This window comes from Prunus dulcis, chromosome 1 (assembly GCF_902201215.1).
Source record: "Prunus dulcis chromosome 1, ALMONDv2, whole genome shotgun sequence".
Classification (NCBI taxonomy): Eukaryota; Viridiplantae; Streptophyta; class Magnoliopsida; order Rosales; family Rosaceae; genus Prunus; species Prunus dulcis.
The window spans coordinates 4626217-4643653 of record NC_047650.1 but is presented as its reverse complement, the minus strand read 5'-3'; the positions used below and the strand labels follow the sequence as shown (position 1 = coordinate 4643653).

At 36.6% G+C, this 17437-nt stretch overlaps 3 protein-coding genes across 4 annotated transcripts; 2 read left to right on the top strand and 1 right to left on the bottom strand.

Annotated features, from left to right (window-relative positions):
- The first annotated feature begins 3701 nt into the window (after nt 1–3701).
- Nucleotides 3702–9794, top strand: LOC117616051 (biotin carboxylase 1, chloroplastic). Of its 2 annotated transcripts, none has more exons than XM_034345252.1 (16): nt 3702–3922; nt 4155–4216; nt 4771–5096; nt 5339–5480; nt 5695–5793; nt 5903–5959; nt 6682–6753; nt 7003–7092; nt 7239–7298; nt 7535–7720; nt 7821–7913; nt 7990–8071; nt 8288–8394; nt 8514–8589; nt 8924–9033; nt 9563–9794. In XM_034345252.1, exons 2-16 carry the CDS (start codon nt 4172–4174, stop codon nt 9587–9589), a joined length of 1572 nt encoding a protein of 523 aa, XP_034201143.1. In that variant the 5' UTR covers nt 3702–3922; nt 4155–4171; the 3' UTR covers nt 9590–9794. The 2 variants fall into 2 exon arrangements, with proteins under 2 accessions (XP_034201143.1, XP_034201144.1); XM_034345253.1 differs by having other exon boundaries at nt 8924–9070; nt 9563–9659.
- A 1123-nt stretch (nt 9795–10917) lies between these two features.
- On the top strand, nt 10918–13033 carry LOC117614031. The gene is made up of 3 exons (XM_034342704.1): nt 10918–11193; nt 11288–11365; nt 12729–13033. Exons 1-3 carry the CDS (start codon nt 11080–11082, stop codon nt 12738–12740), a joined length of 204 nt encoding a protein of 67 aa, XP_034198595.1. The 5' UTR covers nt 10918–11079; the 3' UTR covers nt 12741–13033.
- Nucleotides 13034–13417: 384 nt separating this feature from the next.
- LOC117616284 (FCS-Like Zinc finger 14-like) lies at nt 13418–17229 on the bottom strand. The gene is made up of 2 exons (XM_034345544.1): nt 16202–17229; nt 13418–13874 (listed from the first exon to the last, which is right to left on the bottom strand). Exons 1-2 carry the CDS (start codon nt 16747–16749, stop codon nt 13715–13717), a joined length of 708 nt encoding a protein of 235 aa, XP_034201435.1. The 5' UTR covers nt 16750–17229; the 3' UTR covers nt 13418–13714.
- Between the last annotated feature and the right edge of the window lie 208 nt (nt 17230–17437).

Below are 17437 nucleotides of genomic sequence, written 5' to 3'. Positions count from 1 at the left end.
AGAGAAAAAGGAGAATCAGTACTTACTTCATTAGAATTTTTAAACTGAAGTTGTGTTGATTTACCCAAAGCACAACCTTTACAAAAATATTTTTGGAATTTAAATTGGGAACCTAACAAGTGATTTTTGCCTAAAAAGGACATTATTTTACTAGAAGGATGACCTAAGCGACTGTGCCATATAGATGATGACTGAAGAGAAGTAGATAAACACGTAATACAAGACGGAAGAGGTGGAAGCTTGTAGAGACCGTTCTTACATAGGCCCTAAAAGAGGAGAGAACCATTAGAGCGATCAAAAATATAAAAGTGTTGAGAATCAAAGGCACCTAAAACATTATTATCACGACAGAGTTGTGCAATAGACAAAAGATTTTTATGCATGAAAGGAATCACATAAACATTGTTTAGTTGGAGCCGATGAAGAGTGACATGTTACTCGTATAGGAAATAGGCATCTGATCTCCATTGCCAAGGTGAACTGTATCATGTCCATTGTACGGGAGGCATTGCTGGAGAAGGCTCAGATTCCCAATCATATGAGTGCTGGCACCTGTGTCAGGATACCAAGAAGGGTCATGTAGAGAATGAGTGGTATAAGTGGGACCAGGTGCAGGAGTCTGCAGCTGTCCTGCAATCTGTAATCCAGCAAATGCAGTGTGCAAGGAGTTGGGCACATGTGGACAGGCAAACTGAGAGAGCATAGGACATCTTGAAGCAAAATGACTTGAGTCATGACAGAGCTGACAAGAGGCAGCATGTGCTGTACCTAAAACACCGAGAGCCGAGGAACAAGAACCAAAGTTGTTTCGACGACCATTATTCATGTGGTTCCAATTACTGTGCTTGTTATTGTTTTGTGAACTAGAATTTGAGAAGAAAGGCCGGGAGGTACCCTGGGAGGCAAGCAACGCAACCGGCTGAGAGGAAATGGTAGGTCGAGCGGGACTCTTGAGTCAGAAGACAAGATCGTAGAGCACTAAAATCAGGAAGAGTGTCTAGGCTCTCAAGAGCTGTCACCAACATCTTATACTCATCACCAAGGCCTTGAAGAACGACGTTAACCAAGTCTGTATTAGATACAGGTTCTCCTATGAAAGCTAGTTGGTCAGAAATCGATTTGGCCTCCTGAAGATAATCTGAGACAAATCTAGTCCCACGAGAAATCTCATTAAGACAACGCCGAAGATGAGAGGAGTTGGCGGTTGAATTTTGAGTGAAGTATTTGGAGATAAGAGACCACATGGTGGCAGAGGTTTTGCAGCCAACTACCGAAGCAAGAATGGGTTCTGACAAAGTAGCAGATAGTGTACTAACAAGAGTCTTGTCTGTGCGAACCCAATGATTATAATCAGGAGAAGAGGCGGCTGGACATAGATGAGTGCCATCAACATATTTGAATAAATCTTGTCCAACAAGGAAGGCTTCAACTTGATGATACCACAAGAGGTAGTTATCATCATTAAGCTTCACTGTCACAAGGTGGGTGATGTTGGGGAGTGAATACGTGGCCATGGCAGCAACAGTTGAGGAGGTAGTCGTGGAAGAACTCATCTTAGAAATAGAGGAAGGTGGGGGTGCTGTGATTGTGGTGGTTGGAATCTGATGCGACAAATTTGGAATGGTTGGGCAGCGACGGAACGAGGCCCTTTAGGTGTTGTGCGATAGGCCTGAGAAGAAGAAAGAAGAGTGGCGTTGCACCTAGAGAAGAGAAGAGAGAAAATAGCAACCCAAAAACCTTAGGAAAGAATTTGCGCTGACACCATGAGAGTTCGTGAAATCTGAATTATTATTCTTCTCAGTGTTGGAGGAAAATATATATGCAGCCAAGCTAACATTACAATAGGAAATATATATAAAGGAATTCCTAGTCTATAGGGATTGACAATTAATATAGTTGACTGGAGAGATATAAACGGTATATACATCAATTAGCTATAAATCAGGGATGCTATCTAACAGAAGTTATAATTTTCCACCTATTTTAAAAAATGTTTAGAATAAAAATAACACATCAACATACAAACTATTATAAATGGCTTGTAACTCCAGTGGTTAAAAACGGTCATCTCTACACTCAAAGTATTGTGTTCAATTTACACTCGGAACTAGGGTTCAAAACTCTTAAACCATGCAACCTAAAGATCCATAACTCGGGATAGAATTTGCTGTTCTTTTGTTATGCAACGGACATGAAAGGTGCAAGTTCTTCACTTGATGAGAGACGAAAACGGAAATGTGCCAAGGTTAAAAGCAGTCTTACTAACCAGGGATGGACTCACATTGGGGTCAATGGGGTCAAACGACCCTATGGACTCCATGAACGTAAGGTAGAAGATCCCTTTGAACCTGTGTGTGACCCCATGAATGGTTGAAAGAGGAGCTGCAAATCTGAGGAAGAAGAAGCTGAACAGGGGTTCAGTTTTTTTTTTATAAAAAGAAGTTGACCAAACGGCGTCGTTTTGGGTCAGCTTCTAATTTAAAAAAAAAAAACCCGGCTAGCCAAAACGGCCTCGTTTTGGGCCAGCTCAACGAATTTTATTAAAAACGAGCTGGATCCAAAACGGCGTCGTTTTGAACCCAGCGAAATTTTTTTAAAAATGCGCTGGCACCAAAACGGCGTTGTTTTGGACCAATAGCAACGAATTTTTTTTTAAAAAAAGACCTGACCAAAACGACGTCGTTTTGGTCCAGGTCTTCCAAAAAAAAAAAAAAATAGAACAGATTGTAGTTGAAACAGACCCTTCTCTTCGACCAAACAGAACAGACCCTTCTCAAAACTCCAAAACCCCCATTTCCTAAACCTAAATCCCCAATCTCCACCCACCCACGAACCTTTAACCCTCTCCCCACCAAGCTTTAATCTTTAAAAAAAAATTTGAACTTTTACACTATGACCCTACGAGTTCATATTCCTGGGTCCGTCCCTGTTACTAACACAGAAGGTAACTCTCATCAGAATGGTTAACGTCATTGATTCTATTTGTATTATGCAAAGCCTCCTTTGGCTAGTGTTTTGGAGTCGCTCTAAATGGGGAAGTGGGAAGTTGGTCTACAGTTTGCTGATTTTATTGGAGCAATTTATTCAAATGTTGCTAACCAAATTGAGCATCATGTTGCCTTTGCTGAGGCTGTAGCGAATACAACTAGATGCAAAAAGGTGTCAAATGTTTCTTGTTAAAGCCTAAACCTGACTTGGTATTAAGCTCTCCATCTACTACCAAGCTCTCCATCTACTAGAGAAAAACTTACTTATGCCGGAATGTCAATGTGGTGGCATACCTAGCCAATAACACATTGTCATGTATTTTAACTTTCTCATATAACTACACGTAACTAACTTAAAATATCGTAGAATGACACTACTGTTGAATAAATGTTCTTCTGCATATGCTGGCATTGATATAGCCAACATCTATAGATGGAGAGCTTAATTTTAAGATGGAGTGGCAAGTTTTGGGTGTGACTTCAGAGCTGTCAAAGCATTAAGAAAACATAACAATTTAGGAAAGAGAGTGTCTTTGAAACCATATTGACACCATGTAACAATTCTGAAATGTATACACCAATCCAGAAAACATAGCCATTTCTGATTTCTCATTAGTTTTTTTTTTTTTTAAAATTGTACAAGTGGCAGAATATCATTGGACGGCGTCATCAACACTTCGAAGACAGATTTCTCTCCATTTGGGCGGAGCTTTTCAAGCAGCAACTCCCCTCGTTTTCATGGACAACTCAACTCTTGATATCTCCCCTCAGACCTTCCCACCTTCTTCTTCTCATTGCTCACTCTCATTAACTCTCCCTTTCTGCTTTCTCGCTCCTCGGCTCTTCGGGTCCCAAAAGCCTTCCCTTTTTTGTTCACATTCAACCCTTGTTCTTCATTCATTCATTCATTTTGATCTTGTTCTGAGACAATTAAGGTATTTCCATGCCCCAGTAGCAAATTTTTATCTTTGAATAGTTTTAAAATGGCAGCAACATCCCATCTCTTTGGGTTGCTGTGGTTTCCTGGCTGATGCACTCTACTGTCTGATTTTGTCGAAAGAGTTTTACCATTTCCAACCAATTTTACCTTTTTTGTTGTTAGTATTCTGCAATGGTAGTGACGCTAATATTGGTTTTTGTTTGTTTGGTGCAATTGGGTTTACTTAGGTCGCTTTGTTTTCAAAATGGATGCCATAATGCCCATTTGCAAGACTGTAACTCCAAGTCCTGTAAGTACCTCTGTTACCCATATTTATTGTACTTTTGGAATTGGGTTTGGTTTTGAATGTTGAGTTGCGTTCTGATTCGTTGGAACTCGAGTGGGTAATCAATGGATCTTAATTCGAAGTTGATAGTGTGTGATACTGAATCATGTAAGATGGATGCTTATATATAGTGAAATGGATCCACTTTGCAAATGCGTGTTACTTAGTTTAAGTTCCTAGGTACTGAATTGGTTTACTTTTTATTTCTGTATGGACTGAAGGATGTGGCTTGGTAGATAATTACCTTTTATATCTTCAGTTTTGTAGGAAAGTTCAAAACTTTATGCTTTATCCAATGCAGCCAAACAGATGATAAGTGAAAGATCCTAACCGACTACTAGGGAAAAGTAAAATATTGGAATTCCTAGATAAATTAGCATTTACGAAACCAATGAGGTCTGCTTGTTATATGGTCTTCAGAATGCTGCGCCTTTTTGCTTTTATTATGATCTCCAGATCTGTTTTCTGGTTTATTTATTTATTTACATTTGTTCTTGGGTTTCTATTGTCAATGGAAGGGCTTATTTTTTGGGAGAACTAGAGAGATACAGAGTTCCAAATGTAGCTTTATGGTGGGAAATAAAGTCAACTTTTTAAGGCAGAGAGCTCAGGGTGCTCAAGTTAGTTTCAAATCCAGGAAGCATGGGGGAGCTCTCCATGCTACATGTCGAGCTGAAAAAATTCTGGTGGCAAATAGAGGAGAAATTGCTGTTCGCATTATTCGAACTGCCCATGAGATGGGAATACCTTGTGTGGCTGTTTACTCAACAATAGACAAGGACGCACTTCATGTGAAATTGGCTGATGAATCAGTTTGTATTGGTGAAGCAGCAAGCAGTCAGTCGTAAGTGGTTGATCAGTTAAATTTTGTTTCATTGTTTTTCCTCCTTTTCTCCCTCTGTTATGCTGTGATTAAATGAAAAATTGGAATAGTTTAACATGGAGGTTATGTGGAGAGAACAAGGAATCACTTGTGCACTACATTCTTTAGCTTAGTATCACAATAAGTTTTTGTTTATCCTTTGTCTCAGTTTCTGTTACAGATGACAATGGTTGAATGGTGCACTTTGATCTGTCTTTCTACAGGTACTTGGTTGTTCCAAATGTTTTATCTGCTGCTATCAGTCGGAAATGTACAATGCTGCATCCCGGATATGGTTTCCTGGCTGAGAATGCATCATTTGTTGAAATGTGCAGAGAACACGGAATCAACTTTATTGGGCCTAAGGTAAAAATCTTGAGAATGCATCATTTGTTGAAATGTACAATGCTGCATCATTTGTTGTGTTTTAATTGCATTTATCTCACTCTAAATATTCCCTATGTCTTAGTGTGAATAGTGATTGATCCATTTAGGTCATGAACACATGGCTCTGTATTTAGTTACTCATTAGTTGATTCATGTACTGATGTGGGACAACTGTTTGCAATTCGGGTTACAGCCTGACAGCATCCGTGTTATGGGTGATAAATCGACTGCCAGAGACACAATGAAGAAAGCAGGTGTTCCAACTGTACCAGGAAGTGATGGATTACTAGAGGTATCTACTTTATCCTCAGTTATTATACATTTCAACACCTCCAGACCTAGGTGGTCATATGAATTGATTTTGTGTTTATTGTTGTCATTTTTTTCTTTTTTGTCAACAGAGCACAGAGGAAGGAATCAGGCTTGCCGATGAGATTGGCTTTCCTGTTATGATCAAGGTAAAGTGTCTTGTCTTAATATATCTCATGATAATCAAAACTCATTATACCTTACTGTGTCTTAGAATTTGCGGTGCACACCCTTTCATGTTAACTCTGAAAATTCAGAAGTTAAGAATATTTCTTAAGCAACAAATTGAATTTTGTTTTTCAATAAAACCTATTGATTTAATATTATAGACATTTATTAAGTATCAATTGTAAATGTGGTTAATTTAGAGGAATACATGCCTATTTATGTAGGTTAGTCGCTCAAGAATTGTGACTGTTTGATTAGGAAAGACAGAAGGCTACCCAGTAACCTTGCTATAGTGCTAGACTTTGACCATTTACTATCTCAATGAAGGTATAGTTTTTACGGGTTTTAAAATTTGAGTTTGAATCATGCATGGAGTGGCTAAGAATGACTTGGCTTAATTCCTAGTACCTATAGGGAATTCGGACTGTTACCTCTGATCTCCAGATAAGGTCCTTTTCATCATTTGGCAGAAAAAATATAAACGATCTTATTTACTAGAATGGTATTTATCTATATTAATGAATCAAACATGAAAATTTTAAGACTTCAATGAACTAACACAGTTACGAGATGAATGGTTATTTTAGGATTCTGACGTTACATTGATATTATCCTTCTAACTCTGTATTAATGGAGCCTATATACTTGTTATCTGTTATTTGATTTGTTTCTTTGAAGTGATAAGCATGTTTTTCTATTTAAGGCAACAGCAGGAGGCGGAGGACGTGGCATGCGTCTTGCTAAAGAACCTGAAGAGTTTGTGAAGTTGTTACAGGTATGCATCATCTTCCTATTTTGTCTTTGATGATGCCTTCTTTTTTTGTTTGTCTTGTGTGAAAGCATTTTTAAAATCATCTTTGGAGTTATATTTTAAATTTGATATTAATTAAGTTTAACTCTACAACTTTGAACTGTTGGGTTCTTAGTTTACTTGGTCTTGTTTTCTGCAAATGAATCTTATATTTTTGTATTTCAATGTTGCTTCCATTATCTTAATTTTCTTCCTCAATTTAATTGTTTGCAGCAAGCAAAGAGTGAGGCTGCAGCTGCTTTTGGAAATGATGGAGTTTATTTGGAAAAGTACATCCAAAATCCTAGACACATTGAATTTCAGGTAATGTACTTGTAAAAGTTCCTGGTTTTCTAATGTTATTCTTTGTATATATATTTTTTTGTCAAGTGATGTTATTCTTTATAATTAGTATTCGATTTGACATTTGATGCCTGCCTGCAACCCCTTGATCCATCCCTTGTGTACAGGTTCTTGCAGATAAATATGGTAATGTTGTTCACTTTGGAGAGCGGGATTGCAGTATCCAGGTACTTCAAGCAGCCTTATTGCTTGCATGAATCTCTGTGAAGGTTTTGTTTTTAATTATTGTAATACAGTTTGTCTTCTTAAAAATCTTACTTCTGATTTCTTTAAGGCAAGCAAAAAAGGTCATAACCATACCATATAACTAACTATTTGCAACTCTAGGATGTACTATCCATTCAATTTTTTTCTTTTCTTAAGAAACTCCTTCCATTATATGTGTTGAATGGGATCATCTCAGAGAAGGAACCAAAAGCTGCTGGAAGAAGCACCCTCCCCTGCATTGACCCCAGAATTGCGTAAAGCTATGGGTGATGCAGCAGTTGCTGCAGCAGCATCAATTGGTTACATTGGTGTTGGAACCGTTGAATTCCTTTTGGATGAAAGAGGCACCTTTTACTTCATGGAAATGAACACACGTATTCAGGTTAAACTAATCTTTCGAGGATGGCTTTGTTTGGCAAAAATTTTTTTGCTTAGTTATGCTAAATTACTTTTTTTTTTTTTCTCCCGCAATGGAACCACAGGTTGAGCATCCTGTGACAGAGATGATTTCCTCTGTTGACTTGATTGAAGAACAAATTCGTGTAGCTATGGGAGAAAAACTTCGATACGCACAGGTAATGAGTAATTAATTGTGGTAGGACATATATGACGCTTCCTGTTCAATGTCTGATGGAGGTTGCTCCACTACAGGATGAGATAGTGCTCAGAGGACACTCAATTGAATGTCGTATCAATGCAGAAGATGCTTTTAAAGGATTCCGACCTGGGCCAGGTATGTGTACATAGCTATGTTCTGGTTCCCTCAGTCATTTCTGTTATCTTGTATTGGTTTTACCGGGTGCAGCCAAACCCTGATGATGAGTTCAAAGTTAGTTCAGCAGTCAAGGTTTCCATGGATTTTATTACGTTCGTGCGTGCACTGGATTTAACAATGACATTTTGTACTCATTTTATCTTTAGCATACGTAATCTTTTGCCTTTTTTACAGGAAGAATAACTGCCTACTTACCAACTGGAGGTCCCTTTGTTAGAATGGATAGCCATGTTTATCCTGATTATGTGGTTCCTCCAAACTATGATTCCCTTCTTGGAAAGGTTTGTGGACCAATATACCGTTGCTTGTCATGGTTTCTCATATACATATGTACAGTATAAATTTTAGGTTTCAGGCTCCTTTATCTAATCACTTTGGCAATTTTTCTCTCTTAATGTAGCTTATTGTTTGGGCACCAACAAGAGAAAAGGCAATTGAACGAATGAAGAGGGCTCTTGACGACACTATTATAACAGGTAAGTAATAAAGTTCATTGTTGTAATCCTTCCGTTTTACTTACTATTTGTGTCAGCATAATTGTACTTTGTGTGAGCCAATTGATAGCATTGTCAATAGAACAGAAGGGTAGACCAGTAGGCCCAGGCTTCGTCCCTTCCTTGTACCTAAAAAAGAAAGTAAATAGAGGGGTTTAGTTGTATTTGTTGATTTCTTGTTTAAAGTTTCCAGTCAGTTCAATTCATATTCTCAATCTACAATTTTTTTCTTTATTCATGACTGTGAATGTAGTTAGCTAGATATATTTTTCTCTTTATTCGTGGCTGTTAATTTGGTATTGCCTTTATTCCACAGGGGTTCCCACAACCATTGAATATCATAAACTTATCCTTGATATAGAGGATTTCAAAAATGGGAAGGTTGATACCGCTTTTATTCCAAAGCACGAAGAGGAGCTCGCCGTGGTAAGAAGCTAGGCTAACCCTGAACATAATTTTGCTGGTGAGGTTTTGATTTTTCATTATGGGTTCTTGTGGAGGTTATGGATGGTGAATGGGGGCCAGGTGTTACCTTTTTCTTTTTTTCTTTTTTTCATTTTTTTGTGAAGTAAGTCAACTAGAAACAAACTTCAAACTCTAATTAGGTGATTAGGGTTTTAAAGGTTTAATCAGTCAAATAACTTTGGATCTTTGTAAGTTATTTAACACTCAGCTCTACATCCAGTATGTAAGTCCTGGAGAGTTTGTTATCTTTGCATCTGGCATTTGATATATTACGTCACCTTACCCATTCCGAAGAAATTGTATTTCATTTTAATCCATAACTTAGTATCATTAGATGAAGTGGAGATTTTACTTGCACAATAATTTTTGTATTTAAAAACAAAAAACAGATTTCATTACGTTTTAGTGGGTTATTGTTTATTCCCTTGTGATAGGTTTTTATTCATCAAACTTTTGTTATATTTACTAATACCCTTTTATGTGCCTACAGCCCCAACATTTGGTGCTAAAGAACTAGCTGCTGCATCTGCTTGAAGTGCTACCATCTGCTCTAGTCGACCACATTAGAGAAGCTGCAAATCATTCACTTCTTTTTTTTTCTTTTTTTTTAAAATTTATTTATTTAATTTGTGTTCTTGTTTATTTTTTGTAGCTCTAGGAACATTGACATGCCTAGCATATGAGAATTCCATTTGAAATTTTGATATGTTCTTCTGTTTCAATTGGGTGTTCAAACTTGTATTGCGCACCATATTAGGATGGCAATGGGTCGAATTGGGGGTGGGTATGCCATTTCCATTCCCATTCCTGTTAAGCTTTTTTCCCCCATCCCCACCTTCATACCCGCAATATTCATATTGGGGATTCTCCATCCCCACTTTCGTTGGGGAATGGGTTCCCTGACCTGCCCCATTACAGAAGAAAAAATCAATATATAACTACTTTGTTGAATCAAAAAAGTACTAAGGCAAGATAATGAATATATATAATATATATTTATAAGACAATATAAGAATGTTTATATATGTACTGGAAGTTAACTATAAATAAGTAGTGTGGCTTACGGTTTGTATAAATTATATATAAGTATATAATATAATAATATAAAATATAAAACTTAGTCAATACAATCACTTTAACAGCATATTTATATATACTATAATATATATACCTCATCAAAAAATTAATATATATATTCTAAACGGGGAGGGTTCGGGTTGGGGATTAAAATACAATCCCCGCCCCTCCCCGAACACCCTACCCAAAAAATTCACCGTACCCATCCCCATACTTATTTTATGTCCTTCATACCCGATCCATTAGGGTCGAATCCCTGCGAAAACCCTTACTTGAGAAGAAAATTGCCATCCCTACGTAGAAATGATGAAGGTCTTGCAAACTATCCATATTAAGCAAAGATGCTTCCTTCATTGTTAGGTTTAATCTAAAAATACCATTTTGATGCTTCACCCGTTAACTAAAAACTTAAAATAAAATGCATTTCACAAAATAAGTTCCTTATTCAAACATCCAACATAAGAAACATTTTTAGAAGATGTTCAAATTATATAGTCAATAGCTTAAAAATGAGATAAAATAAATAAATTTTAAGGATTTCGTGTTTTGGTTACACGTCCATCTGTTATCAATGTGACTAACATTGAATTTTTCATATGTATTATCTAATTCAGCTAAAAAAATCATTAATCACAAATGGTCAATACAAACTATCTTTAGGTGGTAAATGCACACACCCTAATAATTCAGGTGGTATATGTGCAAAATTCATTTTGTTTTATATATTAAAAACTCTAGTTATTTATTATTTTAAAAAAAAATCGTTAACCAAAAATAGTCTTTTTCTTGAAGGTGTTGAGAATTTCAGTTTTTCTAACGTTTTAGAAGCTCACTCTATGATTGTGATTAAACATTCGTCCTCGGCTTGATCAGAACATAGAGCTCGTAACATTTCTGTGAATCGCAAAACCTCAAAAAAGAAAACAAAATATGTTAAGAACTCGTTTGCTCTGGTTCGGTCTTGGGTTTTCGTTGACAGGAGCTGCGATTTCTCACCTGGTTTGGAAAGATCTTCTGGTGGACCGCTGCGCTCTTTCTTCTGATGTAACCTACCAACCCATCAACTCTCTCTCTCTCTCTCTCTCTCTCTCTCTCGTTTTCCTTTCAAGTTTTCATTTTTCTTTGGGGGGTTTTGTAGGTGAAGCAAAAGTTTGATGCTCTTGAAGGTAGAATCGTGAACCTCGAGCGTTCTTTATCAGAGCCGAATCCCGCTCAGGTTTTGGTTTTATTTTATTTCATTTTGTATTATTTTTGTGATTTTGTTGAATTTCTGATAGTTTTATGCTAATGCTCTTGACCCATTCATCCCAATTTTGTTAGAACTAATTATTACCCAAGACCCATCTCATAAATTTCAAAATAAGGACAATTGTTAATCATAGATGGTGAGTTTTAACAATGCCAATGATTTTCTAAATGGGTATTGGTCATAAAGTGCATGTCTTGATGAAATTGCTGATTGAACTTTGCGAACGTTTGTCCAAAGTAAAGACAGCTCAAAGCATATGGCATGAATTGCGGGATTCAATTGCAGCATCCTCAATTTAGATTAGCATATTTGTATGTCAAGTTACTCTCCTTCTCTTGTGTCTGTTTCTGAGTGGGAAAAAAACCAATGTGGAGTATCCGATGTTATGATCTATGCATAGACAGAATCTCGATCATGATTACAATATATGCCTAAATTGATATGGTGCATTGTTATGATGTTTCAGAGAGGGAAGGTCCATTGGCACCAAGTGGAGCCATAAAGTAGATTGTCTAAGAGGAGCTTTTCTTGGAAAATTGATAGATGAAAGTAATTAGATGTTGTCTGAGTTCAGTAAGTTTGGTTAGAGTAAAGTACAAGAATAAGATTGATGTAGTGTGAAGGCAAACATCATCATGCTCATATGCTGGGGAAATATTCATTGGGTGTCTGGTTTACACAAACATTAATTAGATGACTACTTGTGCCGTGATTTGGAGTCACATATGAGTTGATGTGTTCCAATTGTATAATGGTTTATGAGTTCGTTAAATGGGATGTGGGTTAAACTAGTATGTTGATTCTAAGAAACAGAACTATTGAAGAGCACCACTTTCTCTGGTCCAGTCAGGATGAACAATCTGTCCTGTCCGGTTTAGCTTTCACAATGTTGGATGAATTTTAGTGTTGGAGGAAAAGTTGTATTGTCATGAGTGGCCCAGTGCTTTCTAGTTTTCTACTGTATGCAGAGCTCCTGTTGACAACCTTTGGGGGGTCGAACTGGCCAACAATTTAGTGTGGAGCAAGCATATGGGATATACATGGGCTTAAGTTTAACTACTTACACTTGACATCGTAAATTGTTTAATGCCTTAGCCAATGTGAAACTTGTTTGAACTGATCCTGCATATTTAAAGGAAAAGAAAATATAGTCTTCTATAATAAAAAAAAGAAAGCAGAAGAAAAATAGTGTCTTTTATATGTCGACCTTTTTCTTTGAGAGAGTTTCCGCACATAGATTTGGTCGTTCAGATCTGTTTTCCAATCATTCTCTGTTACTCTTTGAACAACACAACTAACTTAGTGATTGTATTTTACTTCTATTTGGCAGGTTGAGGACTAGATTTTACTTGGAGCTCAATGAAGTTCTGGCTTTCCCTCCTTGTTATTGACTTTATTTGGGTTTTTTGATGCTAAGTTGAACATGATTCTTTGTTAAAGATCACAATGTACTAGCTCTCTGCATTAAAGTCTCAAAGTGATTATATTACTAAATTACTTTCTGCTTATATACTTCATTGTGACTATATTGCTGCTATTTAGGGTCGCAATGTGACTCTTGATACGAATCTTTGTAGAATGAGAGGGTTGTTTTAGGTTTTGCCATAATCTGGATTTTTATTTCAAGGACTCCCAGTGACGGTTTTACTTTTCAACTTCTGGTGTATGACATATATGTTGATCTAACCATGACACAAATCTTAATACAGTTTTATGATTAGTAAAAAAAAGTTTATAGTTGGAAATATACATAATAATACTAAGTGATGTAGACATTACAGAAGAATTAAAATCTAAGCCCGTCCCTAAGTGCATAATATGCCCCAGTTTTTATTTTTCGGTCGAATAACATGCCCCATTTTATAACACTTTTTTTAAGTCCGAAAAATTGTAGGGAAATATAACTCGGTTAAGCTCTCCCATCTCCACCCATGTGAGTGGAGGTTTGAAACTTCCTAGCACCTAATGAATATTTGTGTAAAGCCCACAATGACTTGTACTAAAAAAATAAAATTAAAATAAAGTCTAAAAAATAGCATAATATCAGGTGCTCCTTGTAATATCATGACTGGCATTTCATACAATGCAAACTATAAATGTCTCTCTTTCAGGTTCATATAAGTTCACAATTTCTCAATAAAATTTCTCCAATCTAATTAAAAAATTATGGCAATTTCAATAGAAGATTGTCGAGACTGCCTGCTTGAACCCTCTCAATTTTTATCCAGTGTGTCTTATCCCGGTTATACCCAGTTTTATTCTCATAACCTTTCCCATCCTTTTCTATTATTTACTTATATGGGTTTGTAAAAATGTTCATGCCACAGCGACTCCCGCCAAGAAGACCAGCGGACTAGAGCAGGGTGACACAGAGTAATCCATTGACTTTATTGCTTCAGATCTGCACTTCTCTTTGTGATCGTCGCTTCTAATGTGTTTGTCGCGGCACTCAGTGCTGCAAAATGCTTTTTCACCTCTGCAAACAAGGGGAATTGAATGCTTTGTTAGTGAAGAATCTAAGTTGCATCCGGACAGAAGATGCCAAGTATATTATTGCAAAGACCATCCCCATTTTCAAAGTTATCAGTTGACATCCCAACCATTCCAAATAATTAAGCACCACATGCAATAACAAACAAGAACCACAATTCCAAAAGCAAATTCTTTCGCTATCACAAAATATCTCAATTTTTAAGAGACCTGAAAATCAGATATTGGAACAAAACAAAACCAGGTGGAATTTTCTCAATAAAGAATGGCACCTAAATATCTCACCAACCTGGAGTTTAAAACTGGCCTACCTAGAATCTTGTCTACAATAATGTTATATCTCTTAACACAATGCATACATTCATTCAGAAAGCTGTCGAGATGAAATTTCAAGATTCTAAGACATTGAAGTACACTTTCAAGCATAACTCAAACGTTAGAATATTTAATCTAATGCAATTCTCCTAACCACATATGCAAGTGCAGGAAAGAGAAGAATTTCAAGTACAACTGACAAATATTACTGCTTCATTTTGTTGCCAGAAAGAGAAAGCAGTAGTATTAAATGTCAAGGTGATTCTCCAAATTATGGATGCTCCATAACTGAAAAGACTACTCCAATTTTTTGCTAAGAAGATAAAGGAAAGAGAACTTTGCTCAAAAGAGAACAATTTTGCTCACTACCTTCAGTTATGGTGCAGCATTACCGCCTTACTCAACGTTTTCCATGTTTGACAGGTGTGGTTATATTTATTACAAAAATTAACCTTAGATAATACGTCTAACATGTGGATGCACTGAGCAGAGTGGTAATGCTACATCATGGTAAAAAGTGGTGGGCAAAATTGTCTTCCAAAAGAAATGACCACTTTCTTATAGGAGTACCAGTACACATCTACCCACTCAACGGTATCTTTAATACCGAACAAATGACTCCAATCAAAGATGTAACTTGCAAGTGGTTATTAAGGAAACAGCTGTCATTCTATCCTAAGTTTCTAAGGAGGCTAACTTCAATGAATACTAAGACAAAGAAAACCTGGCATTACTTCTTAAGCATGCAACAGTCTAATGACAATTAATAGTCAAATGATTGGTTTACAGCCTGGCATAAAAAATTATACTGACATGTTCATAAAATTAAGCCCAATTTCCATATAACATTAACATGGAATAGAATCTGTTCCAATCAACAATATGAGAACCTAAGTTGAGGATTTGAGAGTGATAATCAATCCATGTGCTATATATTGATGTTAGAGTACTCAAGTCCAATCAACATTGACCGACTTAAATTACTTTGCCTGGCCTGCTTGTATTTTACACTTCAAAACATTACTGGAATAACTACTAGCAGTTTGGAAAATGACAAGGCCAGACCTAATAATCAGCTGAATCAAGCTGTACACATTCCTTGCAGATAACAACATTTACAGTCTACGTAACAATCACATAAGATTTCCAGTCTACATTTCTGAAATAATATCCAAATCCTAATGGAAACAACCATTCATACAGCTTCTGTACTTACAGCAGTCAATGAAGAAGGCAAAATCCTTCTTAACAAGATGTTTAACAAAGGAACTAAATCATTTAAGAAACATTCAATGACAACTCATAACTTAAACCTTGATAAATAAATAAAAATCGAGCAAAATTTGTTAGCAGAACAAGTAGAAGAACACCAACCGCTTATACCACATAAGGTAATCTCGACTCAAAAGAGAAAATTACAAATAAAGAAAAAGTATCGAGCTGTGGATACAGATCTATCAGTCACATCCTCCCGCCAAGACCAACGAATTACCATAGATCAAAATCCTGTGAAATGAACTGACCAATTTGTTGAGCATTAACGGTATCACCCTGAACTTAAAATCTATTGCTAAACTAGCAAAGAAGCGAAGCATCGTACATCTCCAAGATTGGTCAATTCATCCATACCTCTAAAATAACAATCAACCCAAATTCAAATCCACTCAAAACACAGTCTCCCACAAAAGACACCATAATCAATAAGCAAAAATTAAGCCCTATTCAAAGTTCTGTTAAAGTTTGACTAAGCCATATTCAAAATTTTCTAAAATTTTGACTAAGTCATATTCAAAATTTTCTAAAATTTTTAATAAGCCATATTCATATTCCAAAATCTTCTAAAATCATACTTCACCAAATCATTCATCGAAGGGGGAGAAAGACTACCAAATACACACTAAACACTGATCCTATATAAATTTCAAACTGAATTAATTCATAACAATACATCAAAAGAACATAAATATATGTACATATATAAACATAATATTTTTTTACCTGTACATGAAAATGTCCAGTCCATGAAGCTGCTTGTTGCAAAGATAACAAGAACTGAGAAAATCAGAAGCCCAAAACTCTCTACCCACTTCACCAACACTCACTGGTGAAGCAGAGAACACCCCAGAGGCCACCACACCAGAACTAGGATCATTAACAACTCCACTAAGCTTATCATCAAAATAAACACGTTTCCTTGTCAAATTGTTCCCAAAATGAGAAATCACACAAGTATAACTCTCAGACAATTCATCTACCACAACCCCTGGCCTCTCCATATTAAACCCGCCTCTGAAATTAGCAGCAGGTTTAGCTGCAGAGACTATGGGGATTGGGCTTGACCTTGGTGACTTTTCAGACGAAGCCACTTCATTGGGGTTGCTCAAATCAGTCATAGCAGCCACTATGCCAAGTCCAACCACACCCTCTTGGAAATTTCTAGGAGATTTGATTGAATTGGGATACTTATCAGAGGAAATTGACTCAGACAAGGTAGTGAAGAGTGAGAGACTGATGGTGGGTCTTTTTTTCCGGGAAAAATTCTCCATCTTCCGGGAAAATCTGCAATTGGGTACCCTCAGATTCTCTTACTTTGTCAAATGATTGCCAAAATGTTTAGCTAGTTTAAAGGAGGATTGTCAAAGCTGTGGAAGAATGAGATAGAGAAAGAGTCGGGACTCTTTTTAGGTAACCAGGAAAGATTGGAGATCTAGAGAGAGAGCTAGAGCTTTGTGCTAAGTTCAGAGGGAGTGAAGTAGAAGCAATGAAGCAAGTAGAGGTATTCTTTTTTGAAAAATTCAGTGCAGCTTTGAGAGAAGTACCTCCTCTCTCTCTCTCTAATCTATAAAACTACAGTTTTTTTTCTAGAGAGAGAAACCTGTTCGAGAGGAAGAGGGAGAGAGAGAGAGAGAGAGATGCAGAGGAAGACCACCTTTCAGGTCTCTCTCTGGTCTTCTCTGACGTCTGTGATTTCAGGGGAAAGGGCAATATAAGCACTTCCTCTTCCTACCATAACAATTATATTTTTATTATATTTTTCTTGCAAATAATACAATTTTTTCTTTTGCAAACATTACAGAAATAATTGATTCTGGAGTTCGACAGTTTGTAATAATTGATGGTTGTCACTTTCTTTATTCTTTCCTTTTCTTAAATTGGCCCCTCCATGTTTACGTTTATGAATTTTACCTCTTGAGTTGTTAGATTCTTTCTTTTTCAACTTAAAATTTTGTGTGC